General features: G+C 37.1%; 1 protein-coding gene across 1 annotated transcript in view; it reads left to right on the top strand.

Annotated features, from left to right (window-relative positions):
- LOC138852655 (uncharacterized) overlaps positions 1–26,684 on the top strand; it is a 445,859-nt gene that overhangs the window by 343,468 nt on the left and 75,707 nt on the right. Inside the window, exons 10-11 of the mRNA XM_070084742.1 lie at positions 14,013–14,172; positions 19,737–19,845. Coding sequence (XP_069940843.1) covers positions 14,013–14,172; positions 19,737–19,845 — 269 coding nt within the window. The remainder of the gene's footprint in view (positions 1–14,012; positions 14,173–19,736; positions 19,846–26,684) is intronic.

Here is a 26,684-nt window from a genome sequence, read left to right on the forward strand (position 1 = left end):
AACACATCTTTCTGTATTAGTTTCACCCAGTATTTAATGGGTTCAAGACATTCATAATCAGGTTTAATTCCTTTAATGAATTTAAAGACAAGAGCTGTAACTCTTAAGAGTTTACCCAAAGATGAGTATTTAGATCCATCAATGACTATTTCTGTTGTGTCTGCAGTATTTACACAACTTATTTCTGCTGTGTTCAAGCAGACTGTTTCTTCTAGCATAATGTGAGCTTTTTGCTGAGGCCAGTTATTTTCATCAGAGAGCCAGTTCGGTCCGTGGAGCCATAATTTATTATCCACAAATTTCTTGAGTGGGACACCACGTGACAACATGTCAGCTGGATTCTCTTGGGTAGAGACGTGAAGAAAGAGATAATCTCTCTGCATCTCTTTTATTTCTGCTACTCTGTTCTGTACATAGACCAACTTACTCTTATTATTTCTTAACCACTGGAGAACTGCCTCATTATCACTCCAGATCACGGTTTTCTCAATAGTGAGATGATCAAGTACTTTGTTGAGATAGACAGCTAATTTTGTACCTACATAGAGTGCTGTCAGTTCCAATTGTGGTACTGTTCTGACCTTCAAGGGTGCTACCCTGGCCTTTGAAGTAATTAGTGTACTTCCTTCAGCATTACTCATGTAAGCTACAGCGCCATAACCTCTCGTTGACGCATCACAGAACACATGTAATGTGTACTTGTTTCCCTCTTGACCTATTTGTCTGGGAAATTTAATTTGATGAAGTTGTTTAAACTCCCTGGATATTTCATCCCATGCTTGACTCATTTCTAGAGGCAAGTTTTCATCCCATCCAATTTTGAGTTTCCATGCATCTTGCATAAGCATTTTACCCTTTATGGTAATTGGTGAGACGAGTCCTAGAGGATCAAAACATTGTGATACCTCTGACAGTAAACTACGTTTAGTGAGTGTACTGCATGATTTATTATTTATCTTTTTGAGACTCAGAGTATCTTCCTGTGTGTTCCAATTAAGTCCCAGCATATTGTTGCAATCAGGAATTTCAGTTTCAGGGAAATCTTCTTTGATAAGTTCCCTTAATTGCTTTGAATTTGTATTCCACATCCTTAGAGGCATATTTGCTTCTTTCATCTCCATGTTAGCTTCTCTGTATAAGGATTTCAAATCCTCCTCTTTATTCACAGTACCTTGAAGATTGTCCACATAGAAACTTTTCTTTAAGACTTCTTTGAAGGGACTTTCAGATTTCTTCAAATGTGTATTCAGAGTAGCTTCTAGTAAGAATGGAGAGGATGTTGCACCAAATAATACTGATTTGAAACGATAAGTTTTCACAGGACTTTGAGGATCATGTGGATTTTCAGGCCACAAGAATCGAGTATAATCTCTATCTATTTCTTGTAGTCCTACTCTTAAGAAAGCTTTGGAAATATCAGCCGTGTAGGCATATGGGTTTGTGCGAAATTTCATAAGCACGTCTCCAAGCTTCTCAGTTAGTGAGGGTCCGGTCATCAGACAGTCATTAAGACTTGCTACATCTTTATTTGCACGTGCGCTGCAATTATATACAACACGTAGTGGAGTGGTTTCAGAATCTTTTCTGACTCCATGGTGCGGGAGATAATGAGCGTTTGTCTTCAACTTATCTTCGACTATTTCCTCAATGAATTTATTGTCCAACTGTTCTTGTATGATATTATCATAGACAGTCAGTAACTCTGGATTCTTCCTGAGCTCATGTATTTGTGCTTTCATCTGTCCGAAAGCCATGCGATAATTGCTAGGCAGATGTGGTGGATTTAATTTCCATGGTAACCTAACCCAATACTGTCCATCTTTATATTTGACAGTGTCCAAATATTGGTTATAAGTCTGAGACTCTTGTGGGCTTGGTTTATTTACATCAATACCTATCGCATCTAAATCCCACAACTTATCAACTGGTTCATTCATTTCTTCCAGTAATGATAATTTTTGCTGTGGTACATGATCAGCGGTTATTCTCGTAACTAGTACATTTTCCACTGAATCAATATCAGCTTCTTTCCCACTTTGAGAGGGAATGGGACCACATATCATGTGGCCTCCTGCTGTTTTCAGCAAGTGAACATCATGTTTACTTACTATATTTTGCACAAAACAGTGATAATAATCACTTCCAATGATTAAATCAATTGGATTAATTGTGTCCGTCTGTATGTCAGGACAGGCTAACTTGACCTTAGCTGCTTTCAGTGCTGCAACTGTTTCTTTTAATCCCTGGATCTGCACAGACTTAGGCAAATCATCTACTACCACAGCTTCTACTGTCTTTTTCCTGTTTCCTAGACCAACAGTGATTCTGGCTAGGTCATATGTCTGTTTACCAGAATTGTGGAAAAAACCAGCTATATCTAACTGTATTTTGGCATAGCGTTGTTTATTCAGTTTCTGCAACACTGATCTTCTTATGAAGGACCTTTGTGAGCCTTGATCAAATAGTGTTAGCACATTGGTTTTGTGTAATTTATTAGATAACTCAACTCGAGCTATCGGGAGATCAGTTGCTTTAAACTTATCTTTCACATTTAATGCTGTTGCTTGTTGACTTCCTGATTCTGTGGAAGTCTGCTGCTGTTCAGCAAAAGTATTTGGGCATAATGCTGTATGATGCATACCCTTGCATTTAAAACACTTCTTCAGTGAGCATTTTCCTCCCTTGTGTTCACCTAAACACTTGATGCATCTTTTCAACTGATGAACACGTTGTTTACGTGCCTCCATTGATGTGTATTGAATACAATACTGTGCCCAATGTGTTCCATCACAAAGTACACATTTTGGAGTACGTTTATGTGTGACAGTTTGTTTACTGTCTGTTGTATTCACAGCTTGATAAATGCCTATATGGGATTTCCCATTATGTGGTTTAGTGGGAGTAGGTATACTCTTTTTATACTGAGTTGAAGGTTTATTATCCACTGGATTTGTGGATTTTTCATCTTGTCTCGTTGCTTGCATGCATGAAACTATTGTTTGTAAACCATTGCTAATTTCCTCACAAGTGAAATAGCGTTTATTGAACATAATATTTAATCGTTCAATAGTTTGTTGTGACAACTTATCTTGTACAATACCACTGATAAACCAATCACATTGTCTTAGGTCATATTTAGCACCTAGAGATCTGAGACTATTGTCTAATGTGATTCTAAATGCCTGTAAGTCTGAAAAACAATGTTTGGGTGGCTTCAAGCTTGATATTAAGACTGCATGTCTAACTCTAGCCTTGTCAGCATCGAAGTAATTGTCTGCTAAGACACGTAAGGCTATTTGATAATTGCCTTTAACCACCGGAAATGACTTAATCAGTTCATAGGGTTCTCCCTTCACAAGACATTTAAGATAATTAAACTTAGCAATCTCATCTATGTCAGTTCGTGAATTTACTATGGATTGAAAACCACTAATGAATTCTTCATAATTATGACCTTGGAAAATAGGTAATGACAATGTAGGTAAGCTTGGTAATGGGACACTTGTTGTTGTTACAGGTGTAACAGGTGTTTGACCACTAGTAGTAGTAGGTCTCTGTGACAGAGTTTTACGGCAGATAGCCTGTACTCCTGTCCACCTTAATTGTTGATCACTAAAAGTATCCAAAACATTTTTAATTTCATCTTCAGATGGATCTGATTCAAGAAATTTATTTTCATAATGTGTATAGTCTGAATTAATTATTTCCAGACGCTGTGTAAATAATCCAAACTTGACCTCAAGATCATCAAAATCTATGTTTGTATCTTGAGTTAATCCTATACAGACTGAAATTAGATTTTCTAATTGTGTAATCTTAGTCTGTAAAGACTGAAACTGAGTTTTCAAACAAGCCATTTTAATGGTATACTGAAAATTCTAGCACCACACTTAGAGTGTTTAAAAAACACTGTACTGCTATAAACAGCTGAGTTTTTGTTATGCTTAAGTCAGCAATAATCGAGTCAGACACTACTGACCCACTAAGCTTAACCTCAGGGTCAATGACCATGAAGGGTACACCGTACATGTGGCTGATGTTTACGGCTCGAGTTTGCTGTGTCAGCCTGCCCACGATGATTAATCGTAAATAACGATGTTATACACTTCATTCACTATACACTATAAATGTCACTGTATAACTAATCACACGTGAATATTACTTACACATATATAAATTTCACTGTTAATATATATTTGAAAGCTTACACTTTATATATAAGTTCCTGTAATATAACAGGTAGATCTATAAGAAACAAACTTTAACACAATCTTGTCTCTTAATTTCTCTCTATAAACATTATAAACACTGTGTATATATACACTCAGACAAACATCATCACTTGGGTTGTGTTGTCTTATTCAGCGATTTCAAGATTGGAGCAGTTGATGGAGGGTGCAGGATACCGTCCCCCGTCTTCTTGTTGGGTGAGTCACCCAGCTCCCGTTTTCTTTTGGCTGCCCATTCTCTGTGATTGAGTCTGGAGGGACTCATTTATACTGATTTATATTGTAAAACGCTAGTTTTACAGCTTTTTTCGAAGGACCTTGGCTCATAGGTTATTTGTACACTGTAGTGCAACATATTTGGACCACAGTGTGGTCTTTATCCGGTTCGAGCACGACCAAAAACTCTGTTGAGATTTTTGGCCTTACCAGCTAAGATATAATTATATATAATGAACACTTAGCTGATAAATGACAGCAAATCATCTACACAGCCGCCCCTGCAGACGAGGTCTAGAAGCTGTCAAAACCATCACAACAGTGGGCTGTCAAGAGATACAATTTGTAAGTATATTACCCCTAGGGGGTGTTATGTCAGCATATTTCATTCGATGATGGCTGACGAATACTTACTTGTTTGGACTCAAAAGTCCACACCTTACTGCCGATTATAGGTTGATTACAAACTCCTTGTGACTCAAGAATTGCGCAATCCCCCGATCTACAAGAAATTCGTAACATACCTTGCTCTTTGTAACGTGAGCTATGGTGTTCTCAACACCTTCGACAGATATCGGTGACTTGATAGAAGCTGAAGTGTCCTTGGATGTCCACGTCTTCCATTGTCTAGGAAACGCACACTGGTACACTATGTTCCACAAGATTCGTCTTTATTGTTCACAATGTATCACAAGAGAAGCTGATCACACTTCTCTTAAGAGTTTATTGTGTTTTGTGAGACACTTTATTCACACTAACGCACAGATCAGTGTCCTTTGCTGGTTATCCTGGCGTCAGTGTCTCGTAGTAGAGTCAAAGTTAGTCTGGCGTCGTCACACCGCTCCATGCCGTCACTGCCCTAATACACAAAAAAAACGCTGACCTAGTACCTTGCATCCTTGTCACCTCCTCGATGAAGCAAAGCAGAATGTTTGTTTCTTGCTGTCTTAAGCAGAAACAACAATGTACACTATTTTTACTATGGTAATAAAGTGGGAGCAGGATTTTCCTTAATTGTCCTGCTAAGAAAGAATGTATTGTCTCTTATAAAAATACACGTTGCAACACCGCTGCAAGGAGCAGAGGTCACTTGATTACATGGCATAGCATCTGTGATCAATTACTCACTCTAGCAGTAAACAAGATGCTCGCCCCTTCTGAGTGGCCCCTCAGGGCTGAGAGGGCTGAAGGGGGCTGAAGGGGGCTGATACCCCCCTCCTGGAGAAAATTTCTCCACATATATATATATATATATATATATATATATATATATATATATATATATATATTTATATATATATATATATATATATATATATATATATATATATATATATATATATATATATATATATATATATATATATATATATATATATATATATATATATATAATGTCGTGCCGAATATGTAAAACTGGTCACTTAGCAAGAAGTCATTTAAAATTAAGACCTTTCTTAAATTTTCTCTTATACGTTTAAAGATATATTTTTTTCATTAATTTTAATGTAAAAATTTTAATTTTGCTCCAAAAGAATCTTAGAAAGCTTACCTAACCTTATTATAACAAGAAAAATTTATTTTAGCCTAACCCAACTAAATATATTTTAGATTTTTTTACAGTAATTTAATACTAAACAAACACAGTGAAATATATTTTTTTCGTTAGGTTCAGAATGATTTTGGCGAAATTATTGCATACACAAATTTTCGCTTGTCCTATATGGCAAGATGAGCGTTGCTATTTAAACCAAGATCGCAAGTTCTGCCTATTCGGCACGACATATATATATATATATATATATATATATATATATATATATATATATATATATATATATATATATATATATATATATATATATATATATATATATATATATAATGTATATAGGGGTTCTGGTTGTTAAATAGCTCCTTTTCTTTTTTATTTCGTCAAATGTTCATGTGGAAATTAATGTATTTTCCGGAAAAAATACAGTGTATTTTTTTATGTAAATTAGTGTAATACATTGTATTTAATAAAAGTTATGTTATAAAAAATGGGAAATTCTGCGCCTGCGCAGAGTAGACTCGACATTGTTGTTTGAATTGGACAAGAAACGTTAGTGAAATCGGAAGAATTTTCGTTGCTCTAGAGAGGTTAAATTGGGCTGACACCTCTCAAATAGGAGCCGAAATTGTTGGATGTGCATTCCTGCATAACTTGAGAGATCAGACGACTGGACAAGACAGCTCCAGGAACCTCAGATAAGCTATCTAAATTTGTGTTATAATTCTGGCCAGCATTATCATCATAAATTTAGTTAGAATGAGTTTTTTTTTGAGTATGATACACAGTAATCTCCAGTCAAATTGGTGAGTGTTATGATTATAAATTCTCCTTCTGTTATATAAATGTGTATAAGTATCATTTATTAATTTTAATATACAGTCCCCAAATTTTTATATTTATCAGAATTCCTGGTGTGTGTGTACATTTCATTTGTAATTAATAGGCCCAGAGCAACTTGTGGATATGACAGTGGTAGGTATGGAAGGGGGACATTTTTGCGACCTAGGTGTCCCAAATTTCTACTTGTCTATGTAACTTTGATAAATAATAGTTATCTTTGTTATAATTTGCTGGTATGTACCTTATGAGTTACATCCAGATAAATGTAATTTTCCACATTTAATTTGCCTGTTGGTCCTTCTTGAACCGGTTGTAATTAGTGAAGTCATTAATTAGTTAATTACTTAGTAATTATATGTGAAATGACAGAAGAAGGTGGATGTTAAGTTCACAAATTTACTTAATGTGTAGTGGATTATAATTATTACAATATTAATTTTGATAAGCCAAGTCTGGATAAAGGTTTGTATTAACGTACATTTAAAATTTATATTATAACTTTCTTACATGTAATTGCTAAGCTCAAGTGTAGCTAGGATTTATTCAAAGGTAAGTTGTATCAGTGTTGTAAGTTGTAATCAGTGTTATTAATTAAGTTGAATTTAATACATTGCATCATGGCTGCAAATGAGGAAATTAATATAGAAGACAAACATATGGAATATAGAGCAAAAAAAGCATCACTACGAGCTAGAAAAGGTCATGTAACCAAGGCATATAACAAATGTTTGGAATTAATGAATAAAGAAACTGTGAATACTGATGATTTAAAATTATATTTAGATGCTTTAGGGAACAGATATGATTCATACAAATTATATTACAACAAATATGAAGGAGATTTGTTAGTAAACTGTGTAGATGAGACTGAAGTAGATCTCACGATTAATCAGTATTATGAATTAGAAGAAAAGATTCTTTCTTGTAAAAGTCAGGCTTTGAATAAATTGAAATGTGTAAACCAGGCAGTTAATCAATCTGCTCCAACAAATAAGATGTTTTTCCCAAAACTCCCAGAATTATATTTACCTGTATTTAATCCTGGAGAAAATTGGGAGGAGTTTTGGTCAATTTTTAAAGCAGCTGTGCATGACAGCAGTGACCTAGCCTGTGTAACTAAATTATTTTACCTCAAAGGACAGGTAAGAGGAGATGCTCACATACTCATACAAGCCTTTCCCAATGTAGATGACTCTTACAAGGAAGCAGTTGACTTGTTGAAAGTCACTTATGGTAATATAGAACAAAGTAGGTTGGATCTAGTGAATATCATTATTAATTTAAAATCTCCAGATCACACTTACAAAGGTTTACAGCAGTTTAGAGTTAAACTGGAGAGCACTCTCAAAACTTTAAGTAATAAATATAATCTGAAGGAATCAGATTGGTTATTGAGTGCCATGGTGCAGAATAAATTAAGCTGTAAAACACTTGAATGGCTCTCGAACAAATATCACAAGGGTTATTTTGGTCTGGAGGAAATAAGACTAGGTCTACAAGAATTAATTGTTCAGTTGCAGACCAGCCAACCAACTCATTTTAAGGATGCAACACATAATAACTCTGAGGTATCTGTCAAATTTCACAAAGGGAAAAATTATCCCAATAGTAATAATCAAAATTCATTTCCTAAAAAAGAGTTGCATAGGTGCATATCAAGTAGCAGGAATCAGAAATAATGATTCTCCACAAGGTAAGAAGAATAAGTACCCTCCTAAGAGTAGCCCAGTTAATAAGAAACCAGTCAAAGAAAAGAGAGATTGTCTCTTCTGCAAGGGTACTCATTTTTCTAAGAATTGCAATGCATACAATTCATGGAATGATAAAGTTGAAAGATTGGAAGAACTTGACAGGTGTATCAGATGTCTAGGTAATCACAATGTAAAGGATTGTCATGCCAAATTAAACATCTGTTATCAATGTCACAAAGGAAGACACCATATAGTCATGTGTAAGGGTCTATATGACAATGTTGATAATAATGATAATGTTAACAATCCTGACACAACAGTGGCTAATGTAAAAAATGCTGCTAATGTTAATAATGATGGTTTTGCTGAAGTAGCCTTACCTGTGTTACAGGTAAAAATTGATGATAAAAGGCATAAATCAAAAAATGTAACTGCATTATTGGACCAGGGATCCCAGCGTACTTTCATAAAACGTAAATGTCTTGATGGTATGAAAGTACAGATGGGAGATCCTACAACTCTAAAATTATCTGGTTTTCTCTCAGATAAAAGGGCTCAATTGCATGACACTGTTTATGTAACTGTAACGTTGGGCCATGAGAAAAAACGTGTTAATGCAGTAATTGTAGATAGACTTCCAGAGAAAATATCTACAGTAGGGCTTAGTAAAGCTACAGAAAGACTTTCACATAATGTAAATTTAGCGCCTTCTGGTGTAAGTGATGATTCTGTAGGCCCAATAAATATTTTGATAGGTAGTGACTATTATGCCTCCTTTGTAAAGGGTATGGTAAAGAAATGTGGTGTCACTCTTTTGAAGACTGCAGGAGGCCATGTAATGTATGGTAGGATTCCTCGTAATAATAATTCATGACTAGAGGAAACTACCAATACCATAACTGTGTGTCTTACTCATGAAGTCGTACCCCAGTATAATTCTTCCATAGAGGATGGTGTTGAGCCAGTGCATAAATTGTGGGAATTAGATAGCACTGGAATAAATGTAAATGAAGAAAGTCCAGACGATTCTTTTACTCAGGAACAATACCTGAGAGATGTAAAATTTGAATCTGGACAATACTGGGTACGACTTCCGTGGAGACTGAACCATCCAGAATTGCCCACTAATTACAGAATGGCATATGGACAATTAAAGGCTCAGCTCCGCGAACTGAGTAAGACACCAGAATTGTTAACTGCCTATAATGATATAATTACTGAACAATTAATTAATAAATTTATAGAAGAAGTACCTCCTGAGCAAGCCAAAATTTATGGTCACTATTTGCCACATCACGGAGTGAAGAAGGATTCTAAGACCACTCCTTTGAGGATTGTGTTTCATTGTAGTGCCAGGAGTAACAAAACTGTGCCTAGTTTAAATGAATGTTTGATGACGGAAAAATTATGAGATATCTTATTAAATTTCAGAGTGAAGAATTATGCCTTTACAGCAGACATAAGTAAAGCTTTCCTAAGAGTGGGTTTACAAGAGGCTGACCGGGATTGTACCCACTTCTTATTGCCTGAGAATCCTAGTGACCCACTTAGACCTCTAAAAACCTTTCGCTTTAGGAGCGTATTATTTGTTGCTACATCCAGTCCGTTCCTACTTCAAGCGACGATAAATGCACACCTTAAACGTGTGGGAAGTCCATTGAGTAAAGTAATGAGCAAACAATTTTATGTGGACAATTTCCTGGGTGTGACGTCAACTGAAGAGGAACTGTTAATGACTTATGGAGAGGCTAATAAAATAATGCAAAGTGCAAATTTGCCTCTGAGGGAATGGAATAGTAATTCGTCCAAATTAAAAGAACAAAATAAGTAAAGATTACCCTGGAGATGAAGTCCCAAAATATAGTAATGTATTGGGATTAACTTGGGATACTGAGAGACATTTGTTAATGTTAAAGCCTAATAATTACAGTATGCCCAATAAATTAACTAAGAGAGTTTTGCTTGCTGAAGTTTCCAAATTTTTTGATCCACTGGGTTTAATGTCACCCCTTACTATAAGAGGGAAATTATTAATACAAGAAACATGGAAACTTAAATGTGCTTGGGATGAAATTCTACCTGAGGAATTCATTAACAGGTGGGATGAATTAATTGGTGATTATGAAAAAATTCCAATGTTGGAGTTCCCACGCCAGGTGGCCAATCCAAATGGGAAAAATGTACTCCACATTTTTTGTGATGCTTCAAAATTGGCATATGGAGCAGTTGCTTATTTTCAATGTAATAGTGTTATTTCTCTCGTTATGTCTAAGGTTAAAGTGTCTCCAATTAAATCACATACCTTGCCTCAGTTGGAATTAACAGCCATTTATGTAGGTGTCAAATTAGCTAATTATATAAGAAATAAGTTGCAGGAGATAAATATTAGCGACACTGTAATTTGGTCTGATAATGAGGTATCCTTACAATGTATTCGTAATGGAAACAGTAAAATTGTGTATGTGCAAAACAGAGTCGCTGAAATTAATCAGATGCAAGAGAAGTATAATAGTTTGGGTCAGCATATGTTAACATTTAATCATATACCTGGTGAGGAGGATCCAGCTGATTTCTTGTCTCGAGGTTTACCTTATGCTAAATTTGTAAATGCTGTATCATGGTTTAAAGGACCGAGCTGGTTGGTAAATAAAGCTAATTGGCCTGTACAAAAGGTGTATATTGCTCCTGTTGAAATTACTGTGACCACCGATCCAATAGTTTGTCCTTCCTTAGCCATTGATATAAATAGGTATTCTTCTTTACCCAAACTAATTAATGTAACTAAGTTGGTGTTTAAATTTCTAAACAAGATGAATATCTCATATAAGTTTTCACACCCTCTTGAATATTGGATAAAGAGGGTACAAGATGAAATCTATGGAAATGAGATTAAATTGATGATGGAAAGAAAAATTGTGAAAGGTTCCATAATATAGAAATAGGGGCTGTATTTAGAGAACAATGTAATTAGGTGCAGAGGTAGGTTACAAAATGCTGAATTGGGTGAGTATGCTAAACACCCTGTCTCACTGCCCAAAACTCATCATCTAACAAATTTAATTGTGCTAAATGCCCATAAAAATGTAATGCATGGTGGGGTACAAGATACCTTAAATTGTATTAGGGAAACTTTCTGGATTCCACAAGGACGGCAAAGTGTAAAAAGGGTGATTAAATTTTGTTTAATATGTCGCCGTGTGGATGCCAGATCCTATATGTACCCAGGTCATCCACCATTGCCAAAGGAGCATGTACAATTAGTGAAACCATTTGATGTAACAGGTGTAGACTATAGTGATTCAATAATTTTAACAGGTACTTCAGATGGTGTTCCACTGAAAGTGTATGTTTGTTTGTTCACCTGTACTGCTACTAGGGCAGTTCATTTAGAAGTGGCACAGGACTTGTCTGCAGAACAGTTTATACAGCTGTTTCGAAAATTTGCAGCTAGGAGATCCTGTCCGAGATTGATGATTTCGGATAATGCCACAAATTTTGTAGCAGGTGCTCAACATTTGATAGAGTTAAATAATAGTAATGATGTTCAATCTCTGTTAACGCAACGAAGTTGTACCTGGAAATTTATTAGTCCTAGAGCCCCTTGGCAGGGAGGCTATACAAAAGACTTACAGGCACAGTGAAGCGGTGTCTCTGTAAAGTACTACACCGGAAGAAAATTAATTTGTAAGAATTCCGTGCAGTGTTAGTGGAGGCGGAAAATCGGATAAATAATAGGCCTCTCTCGTACATGAGTGATACACCTAATACAGATGTATTAACACCTTCTCACCTAATATGCAGAAGGAAATTGGAAGCTGCCCCTGTCTAAAGAGATAATCCGGAAGAAAGTGATGAAGATTACAATGATGCGGCAGTGTTGTGTGATAAATTTAAAATGTTAAATAAAGTAATTGATCATTGGTCTAATGTGTGGCATAAGGAATATCTTCTTACACTACGTGAACACTTTTATGGTGCGACAGAGGCAGTAAATAGACAGAACATTCAACCAGGTGACATTGTGTTGATTGATACTGAACAACATAGAACATTGTGGCCTCTGGGCAAAGTATTGACATTGTACCCAGATGCACAAGGTGTTGTCAGGAATGTCAAAGTGTTGTGTCGTGGCCAGGAAAATTTATGCACAATTAATAAATTGATTCCCTTGGAATTAAATGGTATTCCATCTAACGTAAATAAAAATCGAAGGGAAAGTGACATGAGTGATATTGAAGATAACGCTGACCGAGTGATGCCAGAAGATGAAATCGTGGTAAGACCTACTAGGAGAACAGCCACTCAAGCCAGAACCGGCTGGAATCATCTCCTAAAGGAAGGAGTAATTTGAGACGTTTAGCAATGAACTCCGGCCGGCTGCAGTGTGGAAAATAATGTATTTTCCGGATAAAATACAGTGTATTTTTTATGTAAATTAGTGTAATACATTGTATTTAATAAAATTTATGTTATAAAAAATGGGAAATTCTGTGCCTGCACAGAGTAGACTCGCCATTGTTGTTTGAATTGGACAAGAAACGTTAGTTCATGTTTGTCGTAAGAGGTGACGTCAGCCTAAAATAGCCTATCCAACACAAATATAATGTAATATAGTAACCAACACCTTGACCAACGAGAGTAAACAATGAACAGCAATAACGATCATCAAACATCTTAAGGTGAACAAACAAGGTCTCAGTACCACAGAAAAGTTCCCGTTACCATGCTAGGCAGTAAAATACCCATGTTTTTTTTTCACTATGGCATAGCAGAAATAGCCACAATGTCTAGATCTACAGACAAGCTCTGAACAACATTGTATAAAGACAGAAACATCCTACAACAATCCACAAGACTGCGAAGTGCATCCTAAATAAGATTTTTGTTAGGTAAATCCTCAAGAACACCTTTACTCACTCTGACTCTCCACCAGTGATGTGCAAGATATAAGAATATATAAAAAAAAAAACTCTAAAAAACGAAGAGAAGTGAAGAATCAACAGAGACCTGAAACACACATCCACCACTCAACAATGAGCAATGACAGAGAGAGAGAGAGAGAGAGAGAGAGAGAGAGAGAGAGAGAGAGAGAGAGAGAGAGAGAGAGAGAGAGAGAGAGAGAGAAAATAGCTAAAAGAGAAAAATCAACTAAATTTTCAGAGAAAAATATTATTTTGAAATATATTGTTAAAATAAATATATTCTGTTTAATAAAGGTCATTCTGGATAAAAATTCCTTTAGGAAAATGTTGTTGAAACTTTTGATAGCAAAATAAAATGGTATACAGGAATACAAATTAAAACATAAGTTACATCAATATAGGAAGTGCTTCTGTTATTTCTTGAAATATTTTAAAAACAGAAATGGTAATTTTGGGTTGAGAAGCAAATAAATGGAATGGATTCAGTAATTAATTTGTTTTCGACCCGTATCCCTTAATACTTAAGTGAGTTTGTTATAGAGACCACCTTCACCCACAGGGCGTGCCCCTGCAGAGCAACGTTACGCAGCAAGTGCGGGTGAGCCGGGACACCTTGCTGCTGAAGGCAGTGACCAGAGCCTCGAGTGGAAGCTACACTTGCGCTGCCGCCAACAGTGAGGGTGCTACAACCTCTAACATACTCACCCTGGCTGTTAGGTGTGAGTATACTACTGCACCGGTATACCTCAAAAGTAGGTAAGATTCGTTAGGAAACAAGATAAAGTGCTTCCTGATCCGGATCTTATTCATATGATACCCCTCCACCGGAGTTTTTGGTGATCTGACAGAGACCTTCCACTTACTTATCCATTTACTTTAAAAATTAAGATTAATTTAAACATCCATACATTAGAGATGCAACTGTTTGTCTTCAGTGGTATTCTTATGCAGTGTAAGTTACTACAACAGTGAGAAACTTCAGCAGTGTGAACATATTACTTCAGTGGTATTCTTTACCAGCACAAGTATATTAATTCATTGATATTATACAGCAGTGTGAGATAGATTCACATATGAGCAACTTATAAATACTTTATTTTACGAAATGTTTCACCTGCACTGAACGCTTCGTGAGACGAATACTGAGATGAATTACAATCCTCTTGTAGCTACTGTCTCTCCAGGCTCCTGCTATTATTGTAGCTGCTGTCTCTCCAGGTTCCTACTATTGTAGCCGTTGACATCCAGAGTTTCTACTGCTTTTGTAGCTTTTGTCACCTTAGGCTCTTATTATTGTTTTATCTATTGTCATTCAAGACTTACTATTGTTGTAGTTGCTGTTACTTGCTGAAGCTATTGTCATTCATTACTTCTACTATTGTTGTAGCTACTGTCACCCCAAGCTATTACTATACTGTATGGGGTTGTCATTCCAGCCTCTTACTAAATTTGTTACTTGTTACCCCCTGGCCCATACTATAACTGAAGCTGCTATCAACCCAGGCTCTATGTCTCCTATTGTTGTTGTAGCTGCTGTCACTCCAGGGTTCTTCTCTTGTTTTAGCTGTTCTCACTGTTGGCTTTTATTACTGTTGTAGCTGCTGTCACCCCAAGCTATTACTGTGATGTATGGGGTTGTGTAGAATAGAGTTGTGTGTGTGACTTCACCACTATGTAGGGTTAGTGGTCCCCTGTTACAGTCATGAAATTCAGGCTAAAGCCTGCCACCTCGCTCTAGCTCCTCAAATAAACTCACCACTATTACCACACAGGAGGCAGTGTGAAGATTGTCGTATTAGACAGTTGCTATGGTAGGTCTCTATTCGTTGTAGTGCCACCTTTTTGCACGCGTGTACACCTGAATGCATTCACCAATACTCACCCGGTAGTGTTGGGGCGGGGGATACCCGAGAACTACCTATATGAGTCAGGTAACTGCCTGCTCCAGCTAGTGAGTCCCTTGCCTGTAGTGGGTCGTATGGTATATGAACGGTAATTCACTGCGCAAAGTTCCTGTAGGGAAACTCGCCCTTCTCACTGCTGAAATGTGACTCACCCGCATCGGCTCCCTCGGCCCTAAAATTGCCGGGTTGAGGGTGCCTACGGCCTAATTAATGTATGGGAAGTATAAATACTACGGTAAGGTGAACGACTATCTCTAACTTAGCCTAACTAAATGTAGTAGTGAGTAGTAATTGTAGTGCATAATTAGCCTAAGGAGTTACTAGTTAAATTTACAATAAAGGTCCATGTAGAGAACTGACACCTCACAAGGTGTCTCCTTCTCAACCCTTCTCTTCCCTACATTCCCCCCACTGAGAGGTGGGTATAACGGTTTCTGGAAAATCCAAGCGATATTTTCCACAGGTGTCAACCCAGGCTCACAATACCATTGTAGCTCCTATCACCACAGGCTCCTGCTATTGTTGCAGTTAACATGACTCACAAAATCGTAATAACAAACCATACCACGGGCGGGGATAGAACCCGCGATCAGAGTCTCAAAACTCCAGACCGTCGCGTTAGCCACTGGACCAGCTAGCCACAATAAGATTCATCCAATTAAGTATATTTCTACACCATAGGAAGGTTAGCATAGGCACCACTGTGACCACAAATGCAATTTTTTACAGACGAATCTCCAGCTAGCGTGGCCGTGACGAACTCTAGCTCAAGTCCCCTCAAAGCCGTTATTAACATGACGGCTTTGAGAAATATACCAAGGTGGACGAATCTTATTGTGGCTAGCTGGTCCAGTGGCTAACGCGACGGTCTGGAGTTTTGAGACTCTCTAATCGCGGGTTCTATCCCCGCCCGTGGTATGGCTTGTTGTAGTTGTTGTCACATCAGGTCTTACTGTTGTTGTGGCTGCTGTTATCCCAGGCTCCTACTATTGTTTTGGATACTGTTGCCACAGGTTATTGTAGTAGCTCCTGTCACTCCTGGCTAATGCTATTTTGTAGCTTCTGTCATCCATGGCTCCTTTTATTGTTGAAGATAATGCCGCCACAAGCTCCTAATAATGTTGTAGCTACTGTCGCCCCAAGTTTATACTGTTGTTGTTGCTGATGCTACCTCAGGCTCTTACAATAATTAAAGCTTTTGTCACATCAGGTTTCCAAACTTATTATAAATTGGTGTAAACTCAGGTTTCTTCCAAAAACACAAACTGGGACGTATACATGCCAAAATCAATCAGAAATTTTATCTAAGTAAAACTAACCAGTATATGCAATTAATAAGAATGTTTTTTTGTAATAAGCTTAGTTTACGCAACATACAATTTTCTAATGGGCACATCGATGTCATTGGCACATAAAATTAAAATATATTGACTTACCTAGGATTATCACATAAAGTCAAGCACTGTGACTTATTTCTCATTAGAAGAGACATTCTTCAATTATTTCACTGAAACTAATTTGATTAATAAATTTAGCCCATTATAACTTACATAACCTAATATCAAGAGATTATTTCCTTAGAGGAAGACACATCATTACCAACATTTTAAAACCTGACCAGAAAATGGGTTTTCCAGTTATTGCGCAGAATCCAACAAAATTTGTGCCTACACAACCTAAACTCATGAGCCGTTTCACTCATTTCATACGATGATGCATCAGTAATAGATCATGCCGTTCACAATTGTTATATTTTAATCAGAGGAAAGAGCTAAACCCGTAGGGGTCATAGTGTGCTTATGAAATGGGAGGCATGCAAATTTCAACCACTCAAGGAAAGGACATATCCAGTTCCTTGGATTAAGAACCCCTCATCAGCATCTAGACAAAATAAGGCGACGATATACAATAATACTAAACCATTTCGAGATTAAACGTGGTAAAAATATCATCTTGACGCTGCAGTGTTACCAACCTTCCAACATTATCTGATCGGTATCACTTCTTTTAAATTTTGAAGCCGATCAGAGGAGTCGTTGTGCGGTTATCACAGCGGAACAATGTTGGGATTGACCTGAGTAACATTGTGCATGTAGCACACACACGTGCAATGATCCCATGAATCTTGCCCAAGATACATTGTAACACTGTTGGAAATTTAAAGCCGATCGAATAAGGTGTTTTTGAGTAATAAGAGAAAATTTGTGAGAAAGTAAGAAAAAAATGTTGCTGAGAATGTTTAGAAAATAGAAAAGTCTCGTCGATTAACTTATAAACAACATAAAAGAGTGATTTTTTAATGTTTTTTTTTCTTATAGAGATTCTGTTTGAAATTCTTTACAATCCTGAAAGAACAAGTTTGTGTTTTTTATTTATTTTAGAAATCAAGTTTGATTAAATTAGCAAAAAATGGTAAATTGGTACCACACTCCTCAAAATAAATACGAAATCACTTTTAATTAAGACACACTAGCAGATAGAGTTTGAAGCCGATTAGAAGAGGCATTCTCTAGTTCTCAAATGTGAAAGAATTTCTTTCATAAAACTGGCAAATTGAAATTCAAACAGCACAAACTGAGTGACAAGTTGTTTTAATAAAGCAAGTCAGTTATAAAAGTTTGAAGCCTATCAGTAAAGGTATTTTCTAGTAATTGATCTGCTTCCATTGATTCCAGTTTTTTAAAAATATGGGGTAATTTTTTTTAATATGCACCAACTTGGACTAAATTTATGGGTTATCATACTTATTATTTCCATTTTGAAACCAGAAGAAGACATTTCGTTAGTTTTTTAATAAAAAAAAATTACTATTTATTCAATAAAATTAACAAACCGGGACTTATGCCACCAACAGCAACTTGAGCCTTGTGTTCAGGTGAAAATCTGAAACCGATCTGACGAATCATTCTCCATTTATGGCTCGGTTACGACAGATTCCAAGTTTTTTTTTATTTTTTTTTGTATATTAGCCTCTCAAATTTGTCCGCATTCCAACAAAACTTAATTGTCAGTATCATGACCCGAAGGAGCATCAACTATGATATATATATATAAGTCTTTTAGAAGTGGTAATATTAAATTTATTTAACATAAACGAGAATAAATATTTCACTATTATTTACAGGAAATTGTCAAAATCTTCTCCTACACGTTGTAATTTCTTTCTCCATCGTCGTCGAATTATGAGGAAATTTTTTTGAACGTTTGAGGTACGTCACTCAGAGCTTTAGAAGTTATCTTAGCTGTTCCATGAAGCAGGAAACAGATTACACAACTTTGTTCATTGCCATATGAACTTGTCCCTTGTTCCAGAATCTGGTCCTCGTTGCCTTACACAAACGTTGAAAATTTAAATCCCATTGGGTGGGGCGATCTCGACTTATGAGCGAAATAATATTGAAAAGCTAGAAGAGAAAGAAAAAAAAAAGAAAAAAAATCATGCAATTCTTAGAGGTGCTCCTTCAGGGATGCCTAATTACTGACTTGACTGTTTCTTCAATAACATACCATTAAATCTCCAGATTATTGTCAGTCAAATCTGGTCTTGGGTTGTAGGCTAAGTCATTTCTTACATAGGCACATACCCCATCACCTTGTATATTCCTGTCTAAATGCATTATGTTGCAACCTTTTATTTTAACTTCGTCGTCAGTCACCGTGTCATCTAACCAGGATTCAAAGATGGACATAATTGCCGCCCTAGTCTTATTTACTAGAATCTTAATCACTGATATTTTGGGTAAAAGTGACCTAGCGTTGCCATGAATAACGTGAAGGCCTGCTGTCTTGAAACAGTCATAATCATCAATATATGGAAAGGGTTCATGTGTAGTAAGAAAGTTAGATAAATCAAGGTCAGCACTACTAAAGGGTAGTGGAGCTAAAGTGCAGTTGCTGCAAACAAGCTGATTATCAGCACCATTAACATGACCAAACATACATCCATTGTGCATCCACTCCTTACACAATTCACATACTGTGTATTTACTGTCCTTCCTCCGTACCTCAGTACAGTGTAAACATATGTCTAGTGTTTTTTGAGGTAACAGCACTGGCTCTGTGGCCTCACGTTGCCCTAAGCATGCATTACAGACAAAGACAAGGTTATCATTCCTAGTTACTAATTCTTCACATTCATCATCACTTCTCTTGTCCGTGCACTTCACTTGCACCCACTCCTCATATACATCACAGGTGATCTCTCGACTGAGGTTGCCAATACCTTTCCCACAATAAACACAAGGACACCTTATCTACCTGGCTTGCACCTGTACATTAACCTTCACTTCCTCTAGTAATACCCTCATTAATATTTATATTATTTTCTACAAATATTATTGTACAGTAATTCACGTGGTGTGTTGGTATGTCTTTCACAGTTCCTCCTATGTGCAGAGAAGGACAGCAGACGGTGTACGGTGCAGCAAGGCATGAGACACTTAACGTTCCCTGCCACGTACAGGCATACCCAGAGCCCTTCACCTTCAGGTGAGTGTCTTTCACGTTCTCTCATGTAAACTCGCGTTTGTGCAACCCATATCATGCGCGCCACTTTTCGAGCGGCCCATGTCATGCGCACAATTAGTCGTGAAACTTATGTCATGTGCATTTTCATGCATCCCATGTCATGAGCACTCTTCGTCATGCAGTATCATGTGCACCATTTATGCAGTCATTGTCATGAGTAAGAACCAGTTGATTAGTTCATGTCACTTGTCAGACTAAGGTTACAAAAAAATTGATTAGTTACGGAAACGTATCACAGGAGCAGCTGGACCAAAATTAACATTTTGGTCCAGCTGCTCCTAGCTTTTATGCACTAATTGTAATGTAAACGTCTGATAAAGATGGCTTTGGTTAACATGGCTGATGAACATGACTTCATGAACATAGCTGATGGAAACGACCTCGAGAAACAAGACATTGATGAATATCTGTGATGAACATTACTTTAATGAACACAATATTGGTCATCACAACATTGATGACATATTTGAAGCATGGTTCAAGCTGCCTATGCTACTTATGTTCCAAACAGAGAAATAAGATCAAACAAAAATGATCCTAATTGGATAAACAATAGATTCAAGCATCTCAAAGGTCAAATAAGAAGCATTTATAGGCTAATCAAAAGGTGAAGAGGGGCACTTAAGGAATCGATATATTCAATTAAAGAGAGAAACATAAAAGGAATATGAAAATCCAAGAGATTATGATGTTGAAGTCTCAAAGTATTCGAGGTTTCTTTCAGTTTATAGGAGTAAAATTAGTGGTAAGACAGGCTCACTCAAAAGTTATTTGGGTCAGCTGGGCGTAAGCAACAAGGAAATGTGTACAGTTTTCAACACTTATTTCCATTCACTTTTTTATGCAGGAAGATATTAGAGAAATTCCAGAAATAAAATACAAAATCACTGGTGACATGGTTCTCAGACAGATTGATTAAAGCCAAACAAATCCCCTGGACCTGACAAACTGTTCTCAAGAGTCATAAAGAATTGTAAGAACGAACTTAGCAAATCATTGGCTAATCTTTTCAACATATAACTACAAACTGGCATAGTGTTGGATAATTGGAAAATGGCAAATGTAATACCTATCTACAAAACAGAATTTTAAATTAATTACCCTAACCTTCATTTTGGGAAAGTTGATGGAATCAGTAATTGCCGAGGCTATCCGAAGCCACCTTGAAAGGCGTAAATTGATCAATGGACCTCAGCAGTTTTACAAAGGAGAGTTCCTGCCTTACGAATTTGCTAACTTTTTTTAACTAAGATATTTTAGAAGGTTGATCAATGTAATGAATATGATACTGTGCATATGAGCTTCGTGAATACTTTTGATAGAGTTCCACATCGGAGATTGTTGAGGAAAGTAGAGGCACATGGAATAGGAGGAGAGACTTTTCCCGGATAGAGGCATGGTTGACAGAAAGGCAACAGAAACTTTGAATAAATTGGAAAAAGTCGGAGAAGGGATGCGTCACAAGCAATGTTCCACAGGGATCAGTGTTGGGCCCTTTGTTGTTCACACTACATAAATGACGTATATAAAGGAATAAATAGTGACATGAACATGAAAGCCGTCGGATTAATACTGACAAAGACGCTAGAGCACTACAATAAGATCTGAATAGACTGATGCAGTGACTGGAGAAGTGGCAGTTGCTATTTAATGTAAAAGAAAATAATCAAGGCATTTCTAAACTAAATAATGTAGCTCTTAATCACTCTGAATGCGAAAATTGAAAATTATTGAAGAGTTATGGTTAGCAGTAATTTAAAGCTAAGACAACAGTGCGTAAGTGTTCGCAATAAAGCTAATAGAATTCTCGGCTTCATATCAAGAAGTGTAAATATCAAGAGACCTCAGGTTATTCTTCAACTCTATATATCATTGGTTAGGCCTTTTTCAGATTATGCTGCACTGTTCTGGTCACTGTATAACAGAATGGACATAAATGTGCTGGAAAATGTACAGAAGGATGGCAAAGTTAACCCCATGTATCAGAAATGTTTTCTGCAAGGACAGACTAAGGGCACTAAATCTGCACTCTCTAAAAAGGTGTAGAATTAGGGTAGATATGATTGAGGTGTTTCAGTTTTGAGGTGATCTGTATCGTATGAAGAGGTGCCTAGTGTGCTCTCTGTTCTTAGCTGAGAGTGTGACGATGGCTTCCCTCGACTATGAGCAACTGTATCAGCTTAAGACAGAGATAATGGCAGCAAAGATTCGATGACTGAAAGGTATGTGCTAGGATTATCCATGGAATGTCGTCGAAAACAGCTGCAACAGTGATCAGACCAACAACTGGATGCTGGTTGGAACAAATGGAATGAAGCTGAAGCTAAGGAAGGTTAGTAGATTGCTGTGGAGACCAGCAATTCGATTTCTTTTTTATCAAATGAATGTGAATTGACGACCCAAGACATCCTGGCAAAGACTATCAATATGAAGAACTTTGAGAATGACATGACAGTGAAGGTAAGAACGTTGTTTTAATTGGGGACAGTCAGGTTAAGTTCATGGATAAGGCTCTTTGTCTTAGAGATAGGAAGAGGAGGCAGAGCATGTGTTTCCCTGTGACTGGGATTCAGGATATTGTTAGACATCTGCAAAACATCATGAAGGTAATGGAGGCAATGATGTTGGCAAATGATGGAGTGAGGACCTGATTAGGAGATGTAGGTCAACAATAGTGATAATTAGGAAGAAGGGAGGTTGCCCTGTAATATGTGGCATTTTGCTGAGGAGCAGAATTAGAAACGAATGGTTGTCCAAGGAAGTGGTGTTAACTGCTGGCTGGTCAAGCACTATAAGGAGTTTGCCGTACTGTTTATAGACAAATGGGACCTCTTCTATGACATGTATATCAGAGTTGGGGGGTTCATTATCTAGGACAGATGTGGGGGCACTTGCTAGTACAGTGGAGGGTTCTGTTAGGGCTTTAAATTAGAAATAATTAGTGGTAATTTTTTTTTGATTGTGGTAATATGGATTTTAGGGTTAACATTCATCATTTAGCAGAAGTTCTATAAATAAGATGAACAATTTACATCTGGCTGCATGTGCAGAAATCATTGATGTTATTGCAATAACTGAGACTTGGTTTAGTTTGAAAAGTCAGGACATGGCTGCCGAGTACTACATTTAAGGGTTTACGTTGATTCATGTAGATAAAAATAATGGGAATGGAGATAAGGTAGCACTATACATATATAAACGAGAAAATATATATTGTTGCATAAAAACTTGTATTACAGTCAATGGTTTAGTCACAGAATCTGTTTGGGTAGAATTTCTAGAAATTAAAAAAAATAATTTTAACTGTAATATACCGATAAAGTTTAGAAATTGAAAGAGGGAGACTCTTATGGGATGAAATTATTAGGGCTTCTAGATATGATAACGTAGCAATAGTAAGGGATTTCAACTTTAATCAAACTGACTGGGCTTCTTTGACAGGAAATCTGTAGTCCAGTGACTTCTTGAAACTAGTTCTGAACTGCTTTCTGAAGCAATTTGTAACAAAGCATACCAGAGATAATAATTTGTTCGACCTACTGTTGTCAAATAAGGGAACCCTGATAAATAATCCGGAGATCACCGAGGAGCGTGGTGCAAGTGATCACAAAAATATTACCTTTAATATTACTTTGGAGTACGAGAATAAGGATAATATGGTAAAAGTTCCCGATTTTCGTTCGGCCTATTATAATGAACTTAGGGATTAGTCTTGACTTGGGTATTCTAGCTAAGGATTCTACCGACAAATCCAAAAATTAAAAAATGGTTCTTTCAAGTGTATAGGACAAAGTTAAGGTGAAAATAGGATCACTGAGAACTGGAGCTGCTCATTTTACTGATAACGAGCATAAAATGTGTTCTCTTTTTAACTGTTATTTCTTGTCAGTCTTTACACAAGAAGACATAAATGATATTCCAACTCAGGGTCACTATCCCCGAACTCGAGCGGGGTGGGGGGGTGGGGGGGTTGGCTAGCGGGGAAAAAAATGGAAAATGAGTTAAGTATATCAAAAAAATCTTTAAGTAAGTTTATTTAGGTACAGGTACACATAAATACAATTACATTAATACATAAGAGAAAGTGACTTATTTCCATTGGGGTCCTTGTAATACCTTATTATTTAATTATAAAAAGAAGATATACTAGGAATAAGGTAAACTGAGTTATTTACAATAAACAGAGGATAGATCACAGTAATAGTCATATGTATGTTAGCTATACCAGAAATCACTCTCCTCCCTTTCTGTCACTACATTCATTATGTACTTTTTGGCACTATTCTTGAACTGGCTAATGCTATGACTGGCTTTGATATGTGCAGGCAGTCTGTTCCACGCCTTTATTTCTGTACAATAAAATGTTTTTGAAGCCTGGCCACTGACTGTGAGTACTACAAAGTTGTGCTCCCTTTCCCTAATACTATAATTGCTTAGGTTCTCAGCCTTGACAAACTTGGCACCATGATATTCTGGACACTGTCAGCAATTTTATGAACGTGATTTAACTTCAATTGTTTTACACTGTCTTCAACATTCAACATATCTAGTTTTTGTAATTCGTCTTGGCCTACATGCTTATTCGATCCAGATCCACATGAATCTCACTATTTTGTTCTGGGTGATTTGAGGCCTGGTCACAGACCGGGCCGCGGGGGCGTTGAACCCAGAAGCCCTCTCCAGGTACTTACTATTTTTTTTTGGTCAAGGCAGAATACCATGAGATAGACATAGGGTCAATACACAAATAACCCACACATAGGAGAGAGAAGCATTGACGTATGGTCCTAGTCAGACCGAAATGTCATCGTAAGTTTCTCTATCTTACGTGCGGGTTATTTGTATATTGTTTCAGTCACGGTATTGGTACAGGTCACGGTGGTGATCTGTACCTTGCTCCTCAGTGGTGACCTGTACCTTGCTCAGTGGTGACCCATACCTTGCTCGAGTGGTGACCTGTACCTTTCTCAGTTGTACCCTGTACCTTGCTCAGTGAAGAAGTGTCTGGTGTACCAAGATGCCCTCCATTGAGCAACTTTATGAGCAGCTTAAGGAGGAGCTAAGGGTGGCTAAGCTCGAGATACAGTGACTGACAGAGGAAAACAAGAGGATTCGCAATAGTCCTCCTGTTGTGAGTCCTCAGGTCAAGAAAGAAACCTGGGCAGTGGCCGGACAGTATAGAACAAAGTTGAAGATCAAGAGGACAAATGGAGAGGTGGAAACTTCGAACCCATTTTCTGTGCTACCAGACAAATGTGACTCGATTACTGGGAACATCACAATGAAGAACAACAAGGAAGGTAAGAATATTGTGGTTGTTGGGAACAGTCAGATTAGTTACATGGACAGGGCCATCTGCCTGAAGGATAGGAGTAGGAGACAGAGGGTGTGTTTCCCTGGGGGCTAGGATGGAGGATATTGTTAGCTGGCTTGGCAACATCATGTATGGTAATGCGATCAATCCTACTATCTGCATCAGTGCTGAAGGCAATGATGTGGACAAGTGTCGAAGTAAGGATTTAGTTAGAGGCTATAGGGCTGCAATAGACATTATTAGGAAGAAGGGAGAGAGCCCTGTTATATGTGGCATTTTGCCAAGAAGGTGTGTTGGAAAAGAATGGCTGTCCAGAGCGACTGGTATAAATTGCTGGCTGGACGAACACTGTAAGGATAATGCAGTACTATTCATTGACTACTGGGACCACTTTTATGGCCGAAATGACATGCATGCCAGGGATGGAATTCACTTATCCAGGGCAGGTGTGGGTTTTCTCACTAGTTCAGTTTAGGATGTTGTTAGAGATGTGGGTTTAGGAATAGAAAATAATGAGTGTCGAAATATTGATTTAAGCTGTGATATCATAAATTTTAACAGGCATGAAGTAACACAGGGTAATGATAGTAACAGAAATTGTGTAAAAGAAAAGCTGAACAGGAAACAGGTTCACACAAAAAAAATATTAACGTATTTTATACTAACTGTCGAAGTGCCATAAATAAAATTAATTTAATTATGTTTGGTAGCGTGTGGTGGGAACTTTGATGTCATTGCAATAACTGAAACATGGTATAATTTAAAGAGACAGGATATGATTGCCAGGTGCCAGATTCAAGGGCTTAAGTTGTTCTATGTAGATAGATAAAACGGGAAAGGGGGTGGAGTTGCATTATATGTACAAGAAAATATAAATTGTTGCATAAAAACAGGCATAAAAGTAGATGGATCAGTAACAGAATCTGGGTAGAGTTTCTAGAAGGTCAAGAAAAATTAATTCTAGGTGTAATATACCGACTTTCAGGTTTGGATCACGATAGAGGGAGACTTCTTTGAGGCGAAATTGTTAGGGCTTCTAGACACAATAACGTAGTGATAGTAGGGGATTTTAACTTTCGTCAAATTGAATAGATTTTTTTGACCGGTAATCAGGGGTCCAGTGACTTTATGGAAGTAGTTCAGGACTGTTTTCTGACATTGTGTAACAGAGCCTACCAGAGGTAATAATTTGCTCCACCTAGTCTTGTCAAACAAAAAACCCTCGTAAATAATCTGCAGATCACTGATGAACTTGGCGCAAGTGATCACAATTCAATTACTTTTAATATTACCTGAGAGTATGAGAATAAGGTAAAAGTCCCCAATTTTTGTTCTGCCGAATATTGGCCTAGAGAACACCTGTCTAGCTAATGATTTTATTGAAGATAATCATACTTACGATTACGAAGGGATCTGCGTTTATGATTTTCTTCTTAATAATGTACAATGTGCTCAGAGCACATTGGGCTGAGATGGGAGATACTGT

The sequence above is a fragment of the Cherax quadricarinatus genome, chromosome 13 (genome assembly GCF_038502225.1).
Source record: "Cherax quadricarinatus isolate ZL_2023a chromosome 13, ASM3850222v1, whole genome shotgun sequence".
Taxonomy (NCBI): domain Eukaryota; kingdom Metazoa; phylum Arthropoda; class Malacostraca; order Decapoda; family Parastacidae; genus Cherax; species Cherax quadricarinatus.